Genomic DNA, 18,715 nt, shown 5'->3' on the forward strand with positions numbered 1-18,715 from the left:
TTACTGCTAGATCACCCTGAAAAGTTTGGTGAGATTTTTAGAGCAATGGCTTCACACTGATCAGTCAAGTTCAAGACAGATGAAACACCAAATTAACACATATAGAAATCAGTGTAACCTACAATCAAACAATCTCAGCAAATTTACAAGAGACTCAGCTAATGTTAAATGTTAGGGATTATTTTGTCCTATATCACAGAAGTGTTTCATATTATTCACTATTAATTTGACAAATTAATTTACCACTGATTATCTCTACCAAATCAAACTCAGCTGCAATATAAGTACAACAGCACAACCTAGTGGACAAAGTTGTGACCAACTCTGTTTGACATGGTAAGAAATAAAAATCAATAGAAAACATATATCCTGGCAGAAGCCCTAAAACACCACACAATGCAATGTATAATTCTAAAATAACATCTACATTACTTCACATGTTACATTGATTGTATTTTACATTCAAACTTATAGAACTGTATAGAAATTTACAGAATTATATGATTTCTTGATCACTTGCTTTGTTGACTATGGTTGATTACAGCAGAACTGAGATCTTATAGAAAAAAGAGGTTAAAAATGTAATGTAATATCCACCTTCTCAGATTGAGGTCACAATATGAAGTCGCACCACTTAATCAGATCACACACTTGCTGTTCCAGAGGATTCCTGACCAATGAGTAACTGTGAACGAGAGAAAGCAGGGATAGGAGTGTTAGGTTGTTGCTCCACAAATAAATACATGAGACTGATACTGCTACGTTGCATCTGGCTGCTGAGTGCAGTTTGGAAATATAAAGTGCTACATATAAAAACTAAATATTTAATGTACAGTAGAAAATATGGACTGCCTAATTAGTTAATACTTATCTAACCTGGAACAGAAAAGGAGTGAAATGTTTAAATGTAAACCACTGAATGAGTCTAATTTATATTTAAATATTTAAAGAGAAAGTTCACCCAAAAATAAAAATTACTGTGACTTACCCTCAGTAGGTGTATATGACTTTCTTCTTTCAGACAAATACAAAGTTATATATACATTTTTTAAACTTCTTTCAAACTTCATAATGACATTGAATTGTGGAGGAGAATTTTAAGCAAAATAAAGTACATCGCATCCATCATAAAAAGTGCTTCACAAGAATATGCTGAGAACATAACTCGGATTATATTCATCTGAAAAATAAATAAATAAAGTCATATACACCTAGGATGACTATAGGGTGAGTTAATAATGGGTTCAACTATCGCTTTAAATAATAAATATTTGTTTGATTGCTTAATTGTTTTTTGTCTCATACAAATATGTGATGTGGAAATATGTGAATATATACATTTTGTATTAATTTATTTTTATTATGTGCACTAAGCAACTATATTATTTATGACTAAAGCACTTAACCATCATAGTTGCCTACTAAAGTCTATAGAAAACACAACAAAACTGTTCTTCTGGCTATTTTGATTTCTTTAAACCTACAGGAACTCGAATTTCCAGTACATTACATTCAGATACAGCTCGTAAAACGAGATAATTATTGATAAGAAAGGTCATCAGTGATGAAGGCGCGGTCAGTATCTCCACTTGAACAAATTCTTTTCTCAAAAAAATCCATATTTGGAGTTCCGTAGCCACACCCAAGGGGCGTGTCGTGTATGACGACGATTCCTGTTTACATGCTTTTGGGCGTCACTGGCAGCATGGCAGTGACTCAGAAACCGAAGGCTGATGTGGCTCGAGATCACAAGGCTGGGATCTCGAGCTCTTTGGCGAGGATTTTTAACACAGCTGGATAATTTAAATAACCACACGGACAAACAGGGTAAGCCAGGCGCATAGCTAATAAGACAAGCAATTCCCACCCCCAAAACAGACACTCTTCCACGCTGTCAGGGAACCAATGTCAGATTTGATCAGTGTTTTCTCGCTCTCTCTATCTCTCGCTAAGCTGTTCGAGCGCTTATTGTTTGTGTATACTCTATACAGGAGTCATATGCGAATAAATGCGTGTACGGATTCAAAATGTCTTTGGACAGACAAAATGAGATAGTACTATACTCTATAAGGGTTATTTGTGATTCTTTTCTGTGTCCACAGAGATAAATCACCCAAAATAAATATTCTGATATCATTTACTCACCTCTATGCTGTTTCCGAAATGTATGATTTTCTTTCCCCGTGGAATACTGTACAAAGGAATGAAGAACCGACGAACTCAGTCGCCATTCACTTTCCTAACATTTTCCATACAATGAAGCCCATACAGTTGTGACTAATTCTGCCTAACATCTCATTTTATCTTTATTTTTGGAGGAAGCTTACATTTTAGAACTATTTAGATGTTATTTTGAAATGTTAGGTCTTTTCAAAGGTTCTATCACAGTCGGGTGTGTAGGGTTTCAGACAGACTCCTGTTCCTCTGGCACTGGACACTGGAACCACAGCTCATAAACGGGAAGTCATTTGCTGTCCACAAACCAACCTCTATTTTAATAATGGTTAACTGGATTTTCAATTTTGAAGATTTAACATTTTTAGAATTAACTTTCATGACGCCAGTATCTGAGGTTCGTGGTGTTGCGCAATCGCTTTTGTCTTTTGGACCCTCTAGCGTTCGTAATCAGCAACAACAAGAGTTTTTGAACTAAATATATAATATGAAATTATACACACACTGTTTTGTTTTGTTTTGTTTTGTGTGTGTGTGTGTGTGTGTGTGTGTGTGTGTTTAATGAGGACTCCACGTAGCCTACACAGTAAATTGTATACTGTACTTTTTTATATTCTATAGTTTGTTGGCTACGTTTCTTTATCTATCAGGCTCAAATCATTGAAACTGTAGCCTTGTGTGTGTGTGTGTTTAATGAGGACTCCACGTTGCCTACACAGTAAATTGTATACTGTACTTTTTTATATTCTATAGTTTGTTGGCTACGTTTCTTTATCTATCAGGCTCAAATCATTGAAACTGTAGCCTTGTGTGTGTGTGTGTGTGCGCGAATGCTAGCCATTTATTAGACACCTTTGTGGCCCAAATTGTATGTTATATTGTTTATATATTTTTCATAGTTTTATTTTTGAAAATAAATGTACTTCTTTATTCACCAAGAACTTTGTTTTACTAAACCAAACTCGGTGTTTTGTGTCAGTGCATGTATTTCAGATGAAACTCATCCAAATGCCTTTGGATTTGGTAACAACAGGCTGTTTGTTCATGCAGTGTTGTGCAAGAGGACAGATGCTTGGTTTTAACCGCTCTGTAGTGTCCCTGAATCAATAATTGTTCTTGGTACGGAGTGGCAGTATTGTATATGTGTACTGTATTGGTGTTCACACCCAATGCTTGTATTCACTTTATTATTAATCAAAATAGACTGGGGCTGTTTTAGTTTATGTGTATTGATTTAAGAAGCTTCCAGCGAATGTCAGGAATGTTTTTTTCCAGTCATTCTAGTTCTAGGACTGCCACATGTTTGACAATCTGTCATTAAAAATTGTAGCTGATCAGTAACATAGATAGAAAACAGTAAACATGTACACACAGCACATACCAGTCACATGCATTGTTTCCTGAACATTTAAAGTGGTAGTTCATTTAAAAATTTAAAATGTGAGATGTGAGTTTTAGATAGTACTGTCAGATCCTGTCTGTGTGCAAACTGAAAGTCCTTTGCCTTGATGTCAGGTGTAACTGCAAACATTTGATCTTGAATTAGAGATCAATAACAAGATGTTAAGTTCTCTTTACTTGTCTGATTAATAGTTAGTGAGATCATGTTAATGAAGTGACTACAGTTCACATTGTAATTCATGTCAGCACATCATTGTTTTTGTTTTTTTAATTTAGACTAATTCAGCTCAGCACATTGATCACAATTCAGACATTCTTTGAACTGAGGTTACACACAGCCACTGATAAGAAAGTGTCCAATGTGTGTTTGTTAGAAACTCTGCACTTTAGCACTAAGGCTCCAGAATCAGCAGAATTTAGGAACTGTTGATTGCATGAATGTAGTCAGATACAAGTACTACTGATTGTGCACAGACCTTTGGAGCCAGTGACTGAGAAGTTGAAGATGGTGAGCTGTAGTGGGTGATTCAAGAAAACGGGTGTGTAAAGTGAGTGTCAGCTTATTCTGTTGGATTTATTGTCACTGATTGGATTAGAGACATGTAAATCTACATATTTTCAAAACCAGCTTGCTTGACTGACTAGTCAATTAATTATTCCTAAAGATATAGTCAAGTCACCTTTATTTATGTAGCGCTTTTAACAATACAGATTGTGTCAAAGCATCTGTACAGCATTAAATATGAAAATAGTTTGTCAGTAATGCAAAAAGGCAGTTCATCATTGAAATCAGGGATGTCATCATCCAGCTCAGTTCAGATTAAATAGTATCTGTGCAATCAAGTCGATGATATTGCTGGAAATTAAGTAGTCCATATAATAAGTAGTCCAAATAGTCCACCCAAATATGAAGTCATAATTTACTCACCCTCCTGTTGTTTCAAACCTTTAAGACTTTTTTTTTTTCTTCTGGAGAGCATAAAATATTTTGAAGAACACTGAAATGGACCAAAAATTTAGACATTTCTCAAAATAACTTTTTGCACAAAAGAAAATGAGTCATACAGGTTTGGAATGATTCAAGCATAGATGAATGATGACATTTTTTCGGTGGCCTATCCCTTTAAGGAAACTCTGTGTTGTTAGGTTGGTTTTTGGTGTTTACATCACAAACAGCTCAATGGATTGCAACAGAATGGAACACTAAGCAGGGGAACAGTTTTAATGGCCTGTTAATTTTTTTATTTGACTAAAAAACACTATTTACTAATCCACTTTTAAACTATTAAAAGTCCCATAAATAAATACATCTTACAAGATGACCCATTCTTAGTGCACAGTCAGAATTCTTTTTTAGATTAATTCTTTAAAGTGATAGTTCACCCAAAAATTATGTTTATTATTATATTAATATATTTTTTTATTATAAGTTTGTTTCTTATGGTGAACACAGAAGATATTCTGAAGAACCAAACATTTTTGGTCCCCATTGACTTCCATAGTAGGGAAATAAATACTGTGGAAGTCAATGTAGACCATTTTCTTCAAAATACAGGGTGCATCTCAATAAATTAGAATGTTGTGGAAAAGTTTATTTATTTCAGTAATTGAACTCAAGTTTAAGTCTTTGGTTCTTTTAATTGTGATGATTTTGACTCACATTTTACAAAAACCCACCAAATCTCAACAGATTAAAATATGGTGACATGCCAATCAGTTAATCAACTCAAAACACATGCAAAGGTTTTCTGAGCCTTCAAAATGGTCTCTCAGTTTGGTTCACTAGGCTACACAATCATGGGGAAGACTGCTGATCTGACAGTTGTCCAGAAGATACCATTGACACCCTTCAAAAGGAGAGTAAGCCACAAAACATTAATTCCCAAAGAAGCAGGCTGTTCACAGAGTGCTGTATCCAAGCATGTTAACAGAGAGTTGAGTGGAAGGAAAAAGTGAAGAAGAAAAAGATGCACAACCAACCAAGCAGCCTTATGAGGATTGTCATGCAAAATCAATTCATGAATTTGAGTGAGGCTGGGGTCAGAATTTGTGCTCTGCATTTAACCCATCCGAAATGCACACACACCGAGCAGTGAACACACACACACACACACACTGTGAGCACACACCCGGAGCAGTGGGCAGCCATTTATGCTGCGGCGCCCGGGGAGCAGTTGGGGGTTCGATGCCTTGCTCAAGGGCACCTAAGTCGTGGTATTGAAGGTGGAGAGAGAACTGTACGTGCACTCCCCCCACCCACAATTCCATCCGGCCCGAGACTAGAACTCACAACCCTTCGATTGGGAGTCCAACCCTCTAACCATTAGGCCACGACTTCCCCGTAAAGCCACTCTTGTAAAGCCACTACTGAACCACAGACAACGTCAGAGGCGTCTTACCTGGGCCAATGAAAAGAAGAACTAGACTGTTGTCCAGTGGTCCAAAGTCCTCTTTTCAGATGAGAGCAAGTTTTGTGTTTCATTCGGAAACCAAGGTTCTAGAGTCTGGAGGAAGGGTGGGGAAGCTCAAGTTGCTTGATGTCCAGTGTGAAGTTTCCACAGTCTGTGATAATTTGGAGTACAATGTCATCTGCTGGTGTTGGTCCATTGTGTTTTTTGAAAACCAAAGTCACTGCACCTGTTTACTTAGAACTTTTGGATCACTTAATGCCTCCTTCTGCTGACCAGCTTTTTGAAGTTGCTGATTTCATTTTCCAGCAGGATTTGGCACCTGCCCACACTGCCAAAAGCACCTAAAGTTGGCTAAATGACCATAGTGTTGGTGTGCTTGACTGGGCAGAAAACTCACCAAACCTGATCCTGATCTGGTATTGTCAAGAGGAAAATGAGAAACAAGGCCACTGTCAAAGAAACCTGGGCTTTCACACCACCTCAGCAGTGCCACAAACTAATATCCTCCATGCCAAGCCGAACTAAGGCAGTAATTAAAGCAAAAGGAGCCCCTACCAATTAGTGTACAGTAAATGAACATACTTTCCAGAAGGCCAACAAATCACTAAAAATGTTTATTGGTCTTATGTAGTATTCTAAATTGTTAGTGAATTGGTGGGTTTTTGAAACATTAAAAGAACCAAAAGACTTCAACTTGAGTTGAATTACTCAAATAAAAAAATTATTCTAACTCTTCCACGACATTCTAATTTATTGAGGTGCACCTGTATCTTGTTTTATGTACAAAATAAGAAAGAACTAAATGAGAGTGAGTAAATTATGGCAAACTTTTGTTTGAACTATTCCTTAAGCATTTATCTGTGTGTTTTTACATTAACATGCGTAATCTTGTTTGTTTCTGCAGGTATGCCGAGCTCCAGGTACGTTGGTGTGGAGGGTTGGAGCAGTAAGCAGGTCGCTGGCTGGCTCAGAGATCAGGGATTTCGGGAATATGTGGATCTCCTGTGCTCTAAGCACCGTTTGGATGGTGCCAGTCTGCTTTGTCTTACTGAGACTGATCTGCGGTCTCCTCCACTGGAGCTCAAGGTGCTGGGTGATATCAAAAGATTGATGCTGGCTGTGCGGAGGCTACAGAGACAACACACAGCCCTCACACAGTCCGGGTCAGAGGTCAGTGCGTTGTCTCTCATACAAACTGGACGATCAGACCGTGTCATCTCTAATGGCTTCGCAGAGCGAGGGTCAGTAGACCATCAACACTGTAATGGGGCGGTCACTACAGTTGGTGGGGAACATAGTTACTCGAATGGCAAGCGTAAACAGTATTGTGTTCGGTTGGACCCGGAGTACTGGAAGACGGCACTCAGCGCAATTTATGCCATGCTGGTGTGCGGAGTGACATCATTCGTCATGGTGCTCGTGCATGAGCGGGTTCCTGACATGAGGACATACCCACCACTTCCGGACATATTTCTAGACAGGTGAGTTATATCTGAATGGGTGGTGTGGGAATATTTCAGAGAATGTGTGTTATATTACTTCACCAGTTCATACAGAGTTGGGTTGAAAATAACATTTTAGGTATTTAGCACCATCACAGTGATTTCAATGCACAATTAGATTTTTTATTTAATTATGAATACATTTGAATGCATATATATTTTTAATTGTGCTCATTTAAACATTACCTCAGTGCAAGTCTGTCCGAACGTTCAATTCAATTAAATTCAAGTTTATTTCTATAGCGCTTTTTACAATACGAATCGTTACAAAGCAACTTTACCGAAAATAATGTTTCTACAATATTTAGTAGTAGCTTATGGTGGTGACTGTCAGTTTGTGCAAGTATGACTGGATTTTTAGAAAAAATTTATACAAGACGTAGACGATGAACATTACTAATATTATTAATTAATAATTGTTATATGATGCAGTCACACATGTAGCAATAATTGTTAGTTCTGTTTGTTGATTCAGGGTTAGCATCATCTGAGGTCCTCTGAGGGTCAGCATCATCTCTTCTCAGGTGTTCTGGGTCTAGACTGGAGCTTGTGTAAATCCTAGTTACCACGGGATGTAAATCCCATGGCAAAACATAGAAACAAAATAGAGACACCTTTAGCATAGCTGCTGATCCAACAAACTAAAATTAGTTTAACCCAAGCTAATGAATAAAAATGCACATTTGATCAGATGCAACTACACTCACAATTTAAGAGATACATTATTCGAGAGAGTGTGTCTGAACCCCGAACATTATCAGGAAGGCTATTCCAAAGTTTGGGAGCCAAATGTGAGAAAACTCTACCTACTTTAGTGGACTTTGCTATCCTAGGAACTACCAAAAGTCCAGCGTTTTGTGACCTTAGGGTGCGTGATGAAAGTGCATTTTCATTTTATTAAATTAATGCTGTACTGTATGTGTAAAAGGAGAATATATAAAACAATTTGCGTAAATGTATGTAATATACTATGAACTGATACAACAGTTTTTTTTTCTTAATAATAAGAATAATAATGATTAATTTACCCCTTAAATGGTTTACTCCTTGTAGTGAACATTTTAAAAATACAACAGATATCTGCATATTAAAAGCACCACCCAACTTTGATTGTTTTTGTTCACAATTCAGTTTTTTTTTCTTTTTAAGTATGCTTTTCTTGTGGTTTTGTAGTGTTAATAAAGAATTATGACTCTTGTTATTTATGTGTCAGTGTTCCCAGAATTCCCTGGGCCTTCTCCATGGCTGAAGCATGTGCAGTGGTGTTGGGTTCCATATTAATGCTGGTGTTGTTGATGCACAAACACAGGTAAACACACCCAAAGTCAAAATGCAACCCAGCACAAGAGAGATTTAAAAAATTGCTATGGCCTCAAGACTTTGTTAATGTTATGTGATCGTAATATTCCCAAAGACAATATTATTACAAAATCCTGTGTGTGTTACAACAGTGAATTTCATACGGTGTATATTATTACTGTTATGCATTTTTAATTTTCCATTGCTCTGTCTTTCTCTGTGTGTGCTACTGTAGGTCCATTTTGTTTCGCAGGCTGTGTAATTTGACAGGCACTGTGTTTTTGCTCCGCTGTGTCACAATGTTTGTTACTTCGCTGTCTGTACCTGGTCATCATCTGCAGTGTTCAGGCAAGGTGAGGTGCACACACACAGACACACCATCTGTCTTTCTCAGTCTTTGTCTTGGAAGTGTATCTGCGTTGGGCAATGTATAAGACATATTTTACTGTAGGTACCCCCTCAATATTATTTTACATTTCATGCAAATCAAATCTTTTTGAACAAAATTAGAGTTGAATTATGTCACATTATGTTGCATTATCAATGCCCACATTAAGGATATTAATTCCAGATTGCAAATAGGAAAAAGATTGTTCTTGGTTATTGATTTTCCCTATAAATATATGTATTTTTTTAAGTTATTAGATTGGTCTAAATAAAAATGATCAATCTCAGGAGTTTTTTTATATTGACAGATTAAAACGATATAAAACATACACAATAATATTTTTCACAAATCTTTTTGAAGATATGTAGAAACAATCCTTCTTGATTATATAATCGTCTTCTAGTACAGTAATGTCATTAGCAAGCAACCACCCAGAACACTCAAACATTGTGTTTTGCACAGGCAAAATACCACCATATATCAGCATACACATACACACACACACATATATATATATATATATAAAATGTTAATAATATATTTTAATTTGTTTTTATATCATTATAAAATATTGGAATGTTATTAATTATCACCCTCTTACATTCGACTATCTTCCATCTCTACAATGGGTGAGCAATAATATGCATATCTGTATTTTGCAGATGTATGGTGATGCATGGGCAAAAGTGCAGCGTGCGTTGGAAATCTGGAGCGGGCTCGGCATGTCTTTAACTGGTGTTCATACATGTGGTGATTATATGTTCAGTGGACACACTGTTGTTCTCACCATGCTCAACTTTTTTGTCACTGAATGTGAGTATGCAAACGGTGTGGAGAGTTTTACTCATTGAAAATATCCAGCACTCCTAGCACTTTATCAACTGAATCTCAGCAATGTGATCAATGTCTTTTTGTGATTTTTAGACACGCCACGTAACTGGAACTTCATCCACACCATGTCTTGGGTGCTAAACCTGTTTGGAATCTTCTTCATCTTGGCGGCTCATGAACATTACTCCATCGACGTCTTCATCGCGTTCTACATCACCACAAGACTGTTCCTGTACTATCACACGCTAGCAAACACGCAAGCCTATCAGCACAGCCGCCGAGCGCGTATCTGGTTCCCTCTCTTTTCTTTCTTTGAGTGCAATGTGACCGGACCTGTTCCAAATGAGTATGGCTGGCCGTTCTCCAAACCCTCCTTCATGAGGATGCTTCTGGGATAAGCCATCTCTGTTTATGTCAAGTTTTATGTTTGAAGTCCTGGGAAAATAATTTATTTTTATTTATTGCATTTGATCACTTTCTTGAAATTTCCATTTGTAATGCTTTGTTATTGTTTGTTTTGCTGACTAACACTTCTTATAATTTCACCAACTCTACCTATACCAATCTATAAATCATATTTATTTTCTCTGGAAAATGTATCATACAGAATCATTGTGTCAATTCACTGGTGAAACAGTTTTGAGATTTTACAATTGCAGATTTACGTTACACTAACCATTAAGCATGCCGCTTTTAAACTCTTGGAGACATACAGTATGTTTAACTGGAAAAGCACTGATATACAATTAGTCTTTATTAAATAATAATACATGATAGGACCTATTCTAAGTCTTGACACATCGTAATGGTACATATTTACAGTCTTACAGCCACAGAGATATAATGCTTAAGTTTTGCTAACACATTTTTAGACACTTTGTTTTTAATATGTGGCCATTGTATAGATAATTAAATGTTTTATGTGATTCCAGGAATAGACAAGGATTTTTAAATGTTTTGCCAATATGAGCATCATAAACATGTTCAGTACTTTTACATGGACTTTAAAGGGAGATGCAGTATTTTCATTTACCTGTATGATTTGTGTTTGTTAGTTTGTGCATGAGGTATTTGTCAATGTAACAGATTTATAAAACGGTTTCTTTCTTTTCTGTTTTATTTAAATGTACCTTGATGCTAACAAAAGTCTTATCACTTGGGGTAACTGGAGAATGCTTGTACATGAATAAAAGACTCACATGAACACATTTATGTTTGTTTTAGTATGACAAATGTCAACTGTGTTGTAGATTAACTTATTAGTACAGTTTCCGTGTGTATAGTTAGGTGTGATTCATCAGAATTTGCAGTGCTGTTTGACTAGAGATTAAATGATTTAACTGTTTAACCTGATTTGACGTTAAAGTTTTCAGTCACACAGAATGACTTCATTTTGGTGCCAGTAATTATTTCATGAAATAAGCGCACAGATAGACACAGTTATAGACAGTTTTACCTTTTTCCTTCCTTTTCTGCTGCCCTTCATTGCTTGACTCAAGAGAATCAATGTGACGTTAAAACTCCAAACCCATGTGAGCAATATTGTAGATGCTGATGCGAAATGTGTTAAGTAACATCACAAAGATATTAATATGCATGAATGTTTAACAGGAACATTAAAAATATAAATTTTTAATCATATCAATTCTATAGGGACCATTTGAAGTGTTTTGTTTATTTGAAGTGAAGTTTATTTTAATCACTTACAGCTAAGTTATTTAAAAGATTAGTTCATATAGTCATGCAAAATAGGTTATTATTCTTTAAAAAAAAAAGGAACCAATTATTTTTGAGTGTATTGGCTGAATACATGATTCAGTAGGGGTATAAAAAAAAGGCTCTTTGCATATATGCAGTTGTGTTAAGTGCCAACGCATACAAAATGAAGTGACATGATCAAACATAGGCTAGGAGTATTAATTAATTGCTCTTGATAAAAGACTTTACTTTCCCATCATGAGTAAAGCCAGTTCCTGTTTAATTAATATACTGTAGGACAAGCTTGTCATTTTTGATTTATCAGAGCAATGAAACGATATATAAAGTTGTGAGAGTGTCCATTTGGCCACTGGTTGAACTGATCTCTCATCAACACTTGCTTTAGCTGGAACTTTTACAACATGGTACAGTACAACTTATTAGGTCTTTCGATCATGATCTATAATACAGCCTTTTAGACGTATTTACTACAACAAAATACTGCTTTTGGTATCAGTACTGTCTGATATTAAAATATGGGAGTGTCTGTAGTTAATCATAAAAAAAAAAACACTTTGTTTTATTTATTGGCATTATGTTATGACATTAAACTGTCTAGTAACTTCATCTTCTCAGGTGGGTTTGCTGAGAGTGTGTATTCTTCTCTTCATGGTGGTCTCCTGTAGTGCCGAGTGCTATATTCAAAAACCTCAAGTTGATTTGTCATCTGTCCACAACATAACAGACCACCTACAAGGTATGCTGAACTGTCTGAAGCTTTTTCTTTTTGAAAGAAATTTCTACAAAAAAAAATATTTTCATGTTTATAAATGAAATAGCATATGTTGTTTGAATGCTTTATTATAAGGATAAACCACAGCTGTTATAAAATATATATATATTTTGTAAACTCTCTGTCTAATGTCTTGTTTTAAATAATCATGGTCAATTATCATAAATAATATATTTCATTTACAGTTTTATCTATGGTCCTGTGTGTGTGGTTTATTTAGGTTGTGTGGACTCTGATGGAGTAATCCATGACTTCAACTCTGAATGGGAGAAGGACTGTTACAACTGTCTTTGTGCACTATTTGGCATCAGATGCTGTAACAAGTAAGTTTAAAAGTATTTAGACTTAACATATTTAGTGTTTTCATGACCATTCAGTTTTCAATACAAAGTTTGCAGTTACACTTTATTTTACAGTATGTGTATTTGCATGTACTTATAGTTTACTTACAGTGTATTTATCAAAAAAAAAAAAAAAAATCTTGTCTCTCTCTGTGTGTGTGTGCGTGCGTGCGTGCGTGTGTGTGTGTGTGTGCAGGATCCCAACAGTAATAGATCACCCTGATGAATGCGAGATGGTTGTCGACAAAACAACCTGCTCCTTCACTCTAGCACTTGTTTCAGACCACAGCAAGCCATGCCCAGTTGCCTAACACTTCTGGACGCAATCACACATCTATGGAATATGGGTAGAAAACATTACAAATAAATTACAAATAAATGAAAGGCTTATCATATCAAGCTAATTTTATTGCAACAAACCAAGATGTGTGCATGTACACTCACTGTACACTTGTTTTATTTAAGTCATCTATTGTTTTAAACAAATTATATTGCTGGTTTAAAATGGGCTAAACACAGAAAATTATTAGAGGCAACACCAATAATCAAAAGATGAACATTTAATATAAAGCAAGAACGCATGGACAAAATACATGACAAATTGAATTTATTTGGTAATACAGCATAGTTTACAACATACATTTAAAGTGAAACAGGTGATTGTGTTCAGAAATTATTTTTTTTTATGCTGGTTGAAAGTCTCTTCACATCCCTATAGTAATCATCAAGTTAAGTGGTTTAAATGTACACTGAACAAAATTATAAACACAACACTTTTGTTTTTGCAACCATTTTTCATGAGTTGAACTCAAAGATCTAAGACTTTTTCTATGTACACAAAATGCCAATTTCTCTAAAATATTGTTGATAAATCTGTCTAAATCTATGTCAGTGACCCCTTCTCCTTTGCCGAGATAATCCATCCACCTCATAGGTACAGCATATCAAGAGGGTGATTAGACAGCATGATTATTGCACAGGTGTGCAGGGCTGCCTTAGGCTGTCCACAACAAAAATGTTTTACTGTATTGGGGGGTTCGGGTGGGTGTGTGTGGGGGGGGGGAGGGGGGGTGGGGGTTCCAAAAACCAGTCAGTATCTGACCACCATTTGCCTCACACAGTGCAGAACATCTCCTTCGCATAGAGTTGATCTGGTTTTTGATTGACACGCTGTCATATACGCTGACCGATCCAGAGCATCTTCTGAACACAGCATTTGGGTAAAAAAAAGTTAAATAATATTTTTTTTTTGTTACTTTGAAGCTCCTCCAATTCAGATAGGTGTGACACAATCATTTTATTTATGTATAAAACTTTTTTTAATATGTCTATCAGGTTTTTTTTAAAATATAAATCTGTTCCACTTTAAATCTATTTCACACACACACACACACGCACACACACACACACACACACGCACACACACACACACACATATATATATATATATATATATATATATATATATATATGAATGAAGAAATATGACAAAAATGATGAACTCTTTCTTCAGTATGCACATTACCATGTGACTGAAAGTGTTGCTTACATTCTCAGAATCCCTAATCTGATTAAAGAGAACTACAATTAAATATGTGCCCTGCCCATTTTTAATAATATTTACAGATACATAAGTAATAACAAATAATTAAACACAGAATTTCAACAGAACAGATAACAACTGACACACCAGTATAAAAAAAACATTTTCCAATGTACATATCAAATCTAATGCACTTATCAAAAAACAAATTCAGTCACATTTCAAAAGTTGTGCTTGATGACAAAAAGTAGCAGCCTATTTAAAATGTATGATTTTATTTACAGTATTGTCTGCAAAAGAGTGCAAAAATATGTTCAAAAACTCTTATTTCATGCACAAAAAAAACACACACACACAAATAAGCTAGAAATAATGCCTTTGTGATAGTTTTCTGATGATTAAAGTATAACACAAGTGTGGGAGCTGGATGCCCAGAACCCTGTGGTAACCTCGAAGTCATATCTGACCAAGGCAGAGCCGGAGGGTCTTGGGAGAATGGGAAGACGGTCTACGGAGTTGTTTCGACAAGAATGGTTCCTAAGCAAATGAGGTGTTCTGTTGTTGTATGTAAAAATGAACATAGCAGTCATCATTTACTCCTCTGAACTGAAGACACAGTGGATTACGTTTGTTTTTGAAGTGAATGCGTCCCCAATCTACCCAATGCATCTTTGTACTCGTCAATCATTCGTGATCCAGCCCAATCTACAGTTGTAGTGAGTATAAGGTTTTTTATGAATTTTTTTGGAAGTATCTGTATTTTACTTGAGTTTTTATATTTATGTCAGCTTTCACTTTTACTCCACTACATTTTTGATGAACCAGTGGTCTGGTCTGGTGATTGTAGTCTTGCGTAGCCAGACCTTCAGACTGATGGCTGATGGTCTGGAATTCATGGCAGCTTTCTTTGGCCAAGTCATGTCAAACAACCATTCACAGTTTGTTTCGTTCAGTGGCACATTTTGGGACTTGGAAATGTCACCACAATAACAGAATGGTGTGTAGAACTCTCTTACGTATTTTAAGGATTCTGTGCCGTGAACTTTAAATATTTTACATTCTTTTGAGAATCCAGTATTTTGTTGATCCTGATAAGCGCTCATCCTCAAAGTTGTGAACACGACGGCTTTCTTCTTTCATGAGGGGGTTTGGAGTCAAGCATTTTTATTTCCAGGTGGAACGTTAAAGAACGTAACACACAGGTCTCCCGGAAATCCTGTAGAATTCAACCAATCCAGTGATGACTTTGAAACTCCTGAAATGTTTCCACTTTTCTGTGCCATATGCATAAGATGTTCAGCCAACGGTCCATGGGCATGTGCTTTTAAATTAGACTCCTAAAAACTAGTGCTTACACAATCGCAGATGAATTAATTTTCCGCTCAAGTCGAGGCTGATGTATGTGATATACAGTATACTATATATCGCACACAGAGAGTACACACGCTCATGATGCATTGTTGTGGAAACGAACTAGATAGTCACAACTGTTTCCAAACATCTGTTTCCGTCATTTGAACCACGCACATGATTTCTTAGTTTATTAAAATTCTAAATAAAAGGCATTCTAAATTTTAAATGGCAAAAATGCTTCTGTATGTTTTTTATATTTATATTTAATCATATAATTTAATACTTACCTGTCAACCCTGTATTTTTTTTCTAGACCAACAGAATTTACAAATGGCTACCACCCATTTTGTATGCAAGAAAAAGGTAGCGATTTAGAAATTGTGCTTGTTCAAATCATAACTTTATGGCGATTTAGATTAATCACAGTCCTTGTTACTCAAATGGTGTATGAACATTTTTATGTAGGCCTATATTTATCTCCATTTTGCATTTACTTGTACTTTTAATTTCAATATTTAAGTATGTTTCATATATATAAAAATACTTTTCATATGTACAATAAATATCACATACTAAAGACTTTTACTCAAGTGATATTCTAAATGGTAACTTCAACTTCTACCAAAGTCATTTTCTGGTAAGAAATCTGCACTTTTACTTGAGTACGGCTTTGAGATACTCCTGACAAGGTAAAAAGGGTGTTGTTTTACACCATTGAGAAATTTTAACCAAAGACCCTAAGAATCATATCAACTTGTAACTTCCGATGACCCTTCTTTTAAATGTTAGTAGCCTAACAGTAGTTAAATAAAACTTTCTGTTAAAGAAACTGCTTCAGTACAGTTTTGAGGTCTCTTTTGCAGTATTGGACATGTTAAAATATGTTGTTTTTTTACTTTGCAGCATGCCATACGAATTATTTGAACTAAATATTGAATGTTTCTGATGTCTCTTTGTCCCCTCTTTTAGTTGAGACTTTTACAAACACTCTCATATATCGAGCACATTTTAATCTTTATTGTGGATGGTTGCATCATTTTATCATATCCTTCAGTGAGAAACATTTAACACACTTACAATGATGCAAATTGGTAATCATGTTCAATATTTGCTATTTTATGTTTCTTGAACTGCTCAGGTTAACTCAAAAGTCTTTTTTTAAACAAAATACAACTTAAGAGAAACCTTGTTATCTAATGTTTTGTCAGTATCGCAGTAAAAAAACTTTTAAAATCAACTAATTGTTTTGCATTCACAAACTCCTGTTCTTAAGAATATTTACCAATGAGAAATATGACACAACTGTTATTTGAAATTCATGAATAAAGTTAAACTTCAGATATCTAATATCTATTCTGACTCCACCAATGTAAATAATTGGTAGTGGGTCAGAAAAAGGGTATCAGTCACATATGTTAATTTAGAGGTAGTATTTATTGTAGCATTTGAAGAGAGTTCCAGAAGTGCCTGTTGGTGTTTGATTGAACTTGTATTCACTACATCTCACCGCGACATGGTACTGTATAATTTTATCCTAAAATGCAGTTTTTTGGGGTCTTTTCTGATAGTGAATGTTCTGTATTTTCTACAACATGCAAAGAACCTAGGCTATACTGTATGTTATGGAAATGGGATTTTATTTATTGGGTACAAAATGGGTGCAATTTATTGTATATCGTTTTTATGTTACATTTATATCTTATGTCTTCAGTTATTTGTTATTGTTATATGCAATAATATTTTTTGATTGCCTTTGCTGCTGATTTTTATGTATACTTTGCAGCATATACAGCAATTGCTTTATAACAAATGTGCATCTTTGTATATATAATGAAAGATACTTACTTACTTACAGCAGTGGTCTGCTGTTATGCAGCCTGCAGAAAAGAAATGGTGCCCACTCAAGATACCACAGACAGCCCACAAGGTGATTTTGCTACTTGGTCTATTGGTAAAAACTTAACCTTGTAAAATAAAAATAAAATAAAAAAACTTGTAAAATGTTAAGTATGTAGCTGCAGTTTGCAAGTGAAATGTCCTTAGGCTGGCTTTACCACATGACTGCACATGTGTTTTTACCAGTTTTTTTTAATTGCTGTAATTGTGTTTTTCTGATCACAGCAAAAAGTTTCAATATTAATACGTTTAATGTGTGGGACATTTACCTGTGCGTGTCTCCTCATATCCATAAACAGAAAAAGCATCTCTGATTGTGGATGGTGTGTAAGCAGCAGTAAGCTGAAAATTAGTTGTCACAGTGCAACGTGAGCACAATATTGACCACAGACAATGCAAAATGGCAAATCATTACTTGTTAAAACAAAGCAGCTCCAAACAGAGTCTAGAAGCAAAAAGGGAAAGTGCCAGATTCTGTAAAAAAAACTTATATACTGTATAGATATTCAACATTTGCTTGGCTTTTTAGAGGTGAGTAAAACTTAAAGGATTTATAACCCACCCAAAGATGCAGATTTTCTATTCAACCTGTTTTATTTCTCACAGCACTTGCAGTATATTGAGTTAAATCAATGAAGCATTAGCTACATTTGCCATTATTTGCACATAATTGCCATTTTGGGTTGTTATAGTGCTGTGCTGCAATTACCAATGTATTCAGCTGTTTAAATAGTCAACTCGTGACTTTTTCCGCCTAAACCGGTGTTGTTCCAAATTTTGACTCCTTGCCAAATTATTACCCTTCTCATTGATGCTGCTACCTGATAGCCTAATCCTAACCTCACACCAAGGGCCAAATTTACCTAACATAGGCAAAATATTTTTTCTGCAGTAGTGTCTTTCTACTAAAAGTGAAATTGTAAGTAAATCTGCTTCATGAACAGCAGCACCATTACCAGCTCCATGCTGAGAAATGTTATGTAGTTTTTCAGCAAAACTACTTTATTGTTAAAGTCACAGGGCAGCAATGAAAAGTTTCTGTGGGCATGTGTGCGACTGTGAGTCTGTATTGTATGTGTGTGTG

General features: G+C 35.5%; 2 protein-coding genes across 4 annotated transcripts; both read left to right on the forward strand.

Moving 5' to 3' along the window:
* Nucleotides 1-1,679: 1,679 nt before the first annotated feature.
* samd8 (sterile alpha motif domain containing 8) lies at nt 1,680-11,360 on the forward strand. Of its 3 annotated transcripts, none has more exons than XM_026285664.1 (7): nt 1,697-1,827; nt 4,051-4,115; nt 6,892-7,468; nt 8,703-8,798; nt 9,024-9,141; nt 9,839-9,989; nt 10,101-10,405. In XM_026285664.1, exons 3-7 carry the CDS (start codon nt 6,894-6,896, stop codon nt 10,403-10,405), a joined length of 1,245 nt encoding a protein of 414 aa, XP_026141449.1. In that variant the 5' UTR covers nt 1,697-1,827; nt 4,051-4,115; nt 6,892-6,893. The 3 variants fall into 3 exon arrangements, with proteins under 3 accessions (XP_026141447.1, XP_026141449.1, XP_026141448.1); XM_026285663.1 differs by having other exon boundaries at nt 1,698-1,827; nt 4,051-4,124; XM_026285662.1 differs by lacking the exon at nt 4,051-4,115 and having other exon boundaries at nt 1,680-1,827; nt 10,101-11,360.
* A 610-nt stretch (nt 11,361-11,970) lies between these two features.
* msmb (microseminoprotein beta) lies at nt 11,971-13,867 on the forward strand. Its single transcript, XM_026285665.1, has 4 exons — nt 11,971-12,130; nt 12,342-12,462; nt 12,719-12,821; nt 13,036-13,867. Exons 1-4 carry the CDS (start codon nt 12,128-12,130, stop codon nt 13,148-13,150), a joined length of 342 nt encoding a protein of 113 aa, XP_026141450.1. The 5' UTR covers nt 11,971-12,127; the 3' UTR covers nt 13,151-13,867.
* Nucleotides 13,868-18,715: the final 4,848 nt, after the last annotated feature.

This window comes from Carassius auratus, chromosome 17 (assembly GCF_003368295.1).
Source record: "Carassius auratus strain Wakin chromosome 17, ASM336829v1, whole genome shotgun sequence".
In the NCBI taxonomy this organism is placed as follows: domain Eukaryota; kingdom Metazoa; phylum Chordata; class Actinopteri; order Cypriniformes; family Cyprinidae; genus Carassius; species Carassius auratus.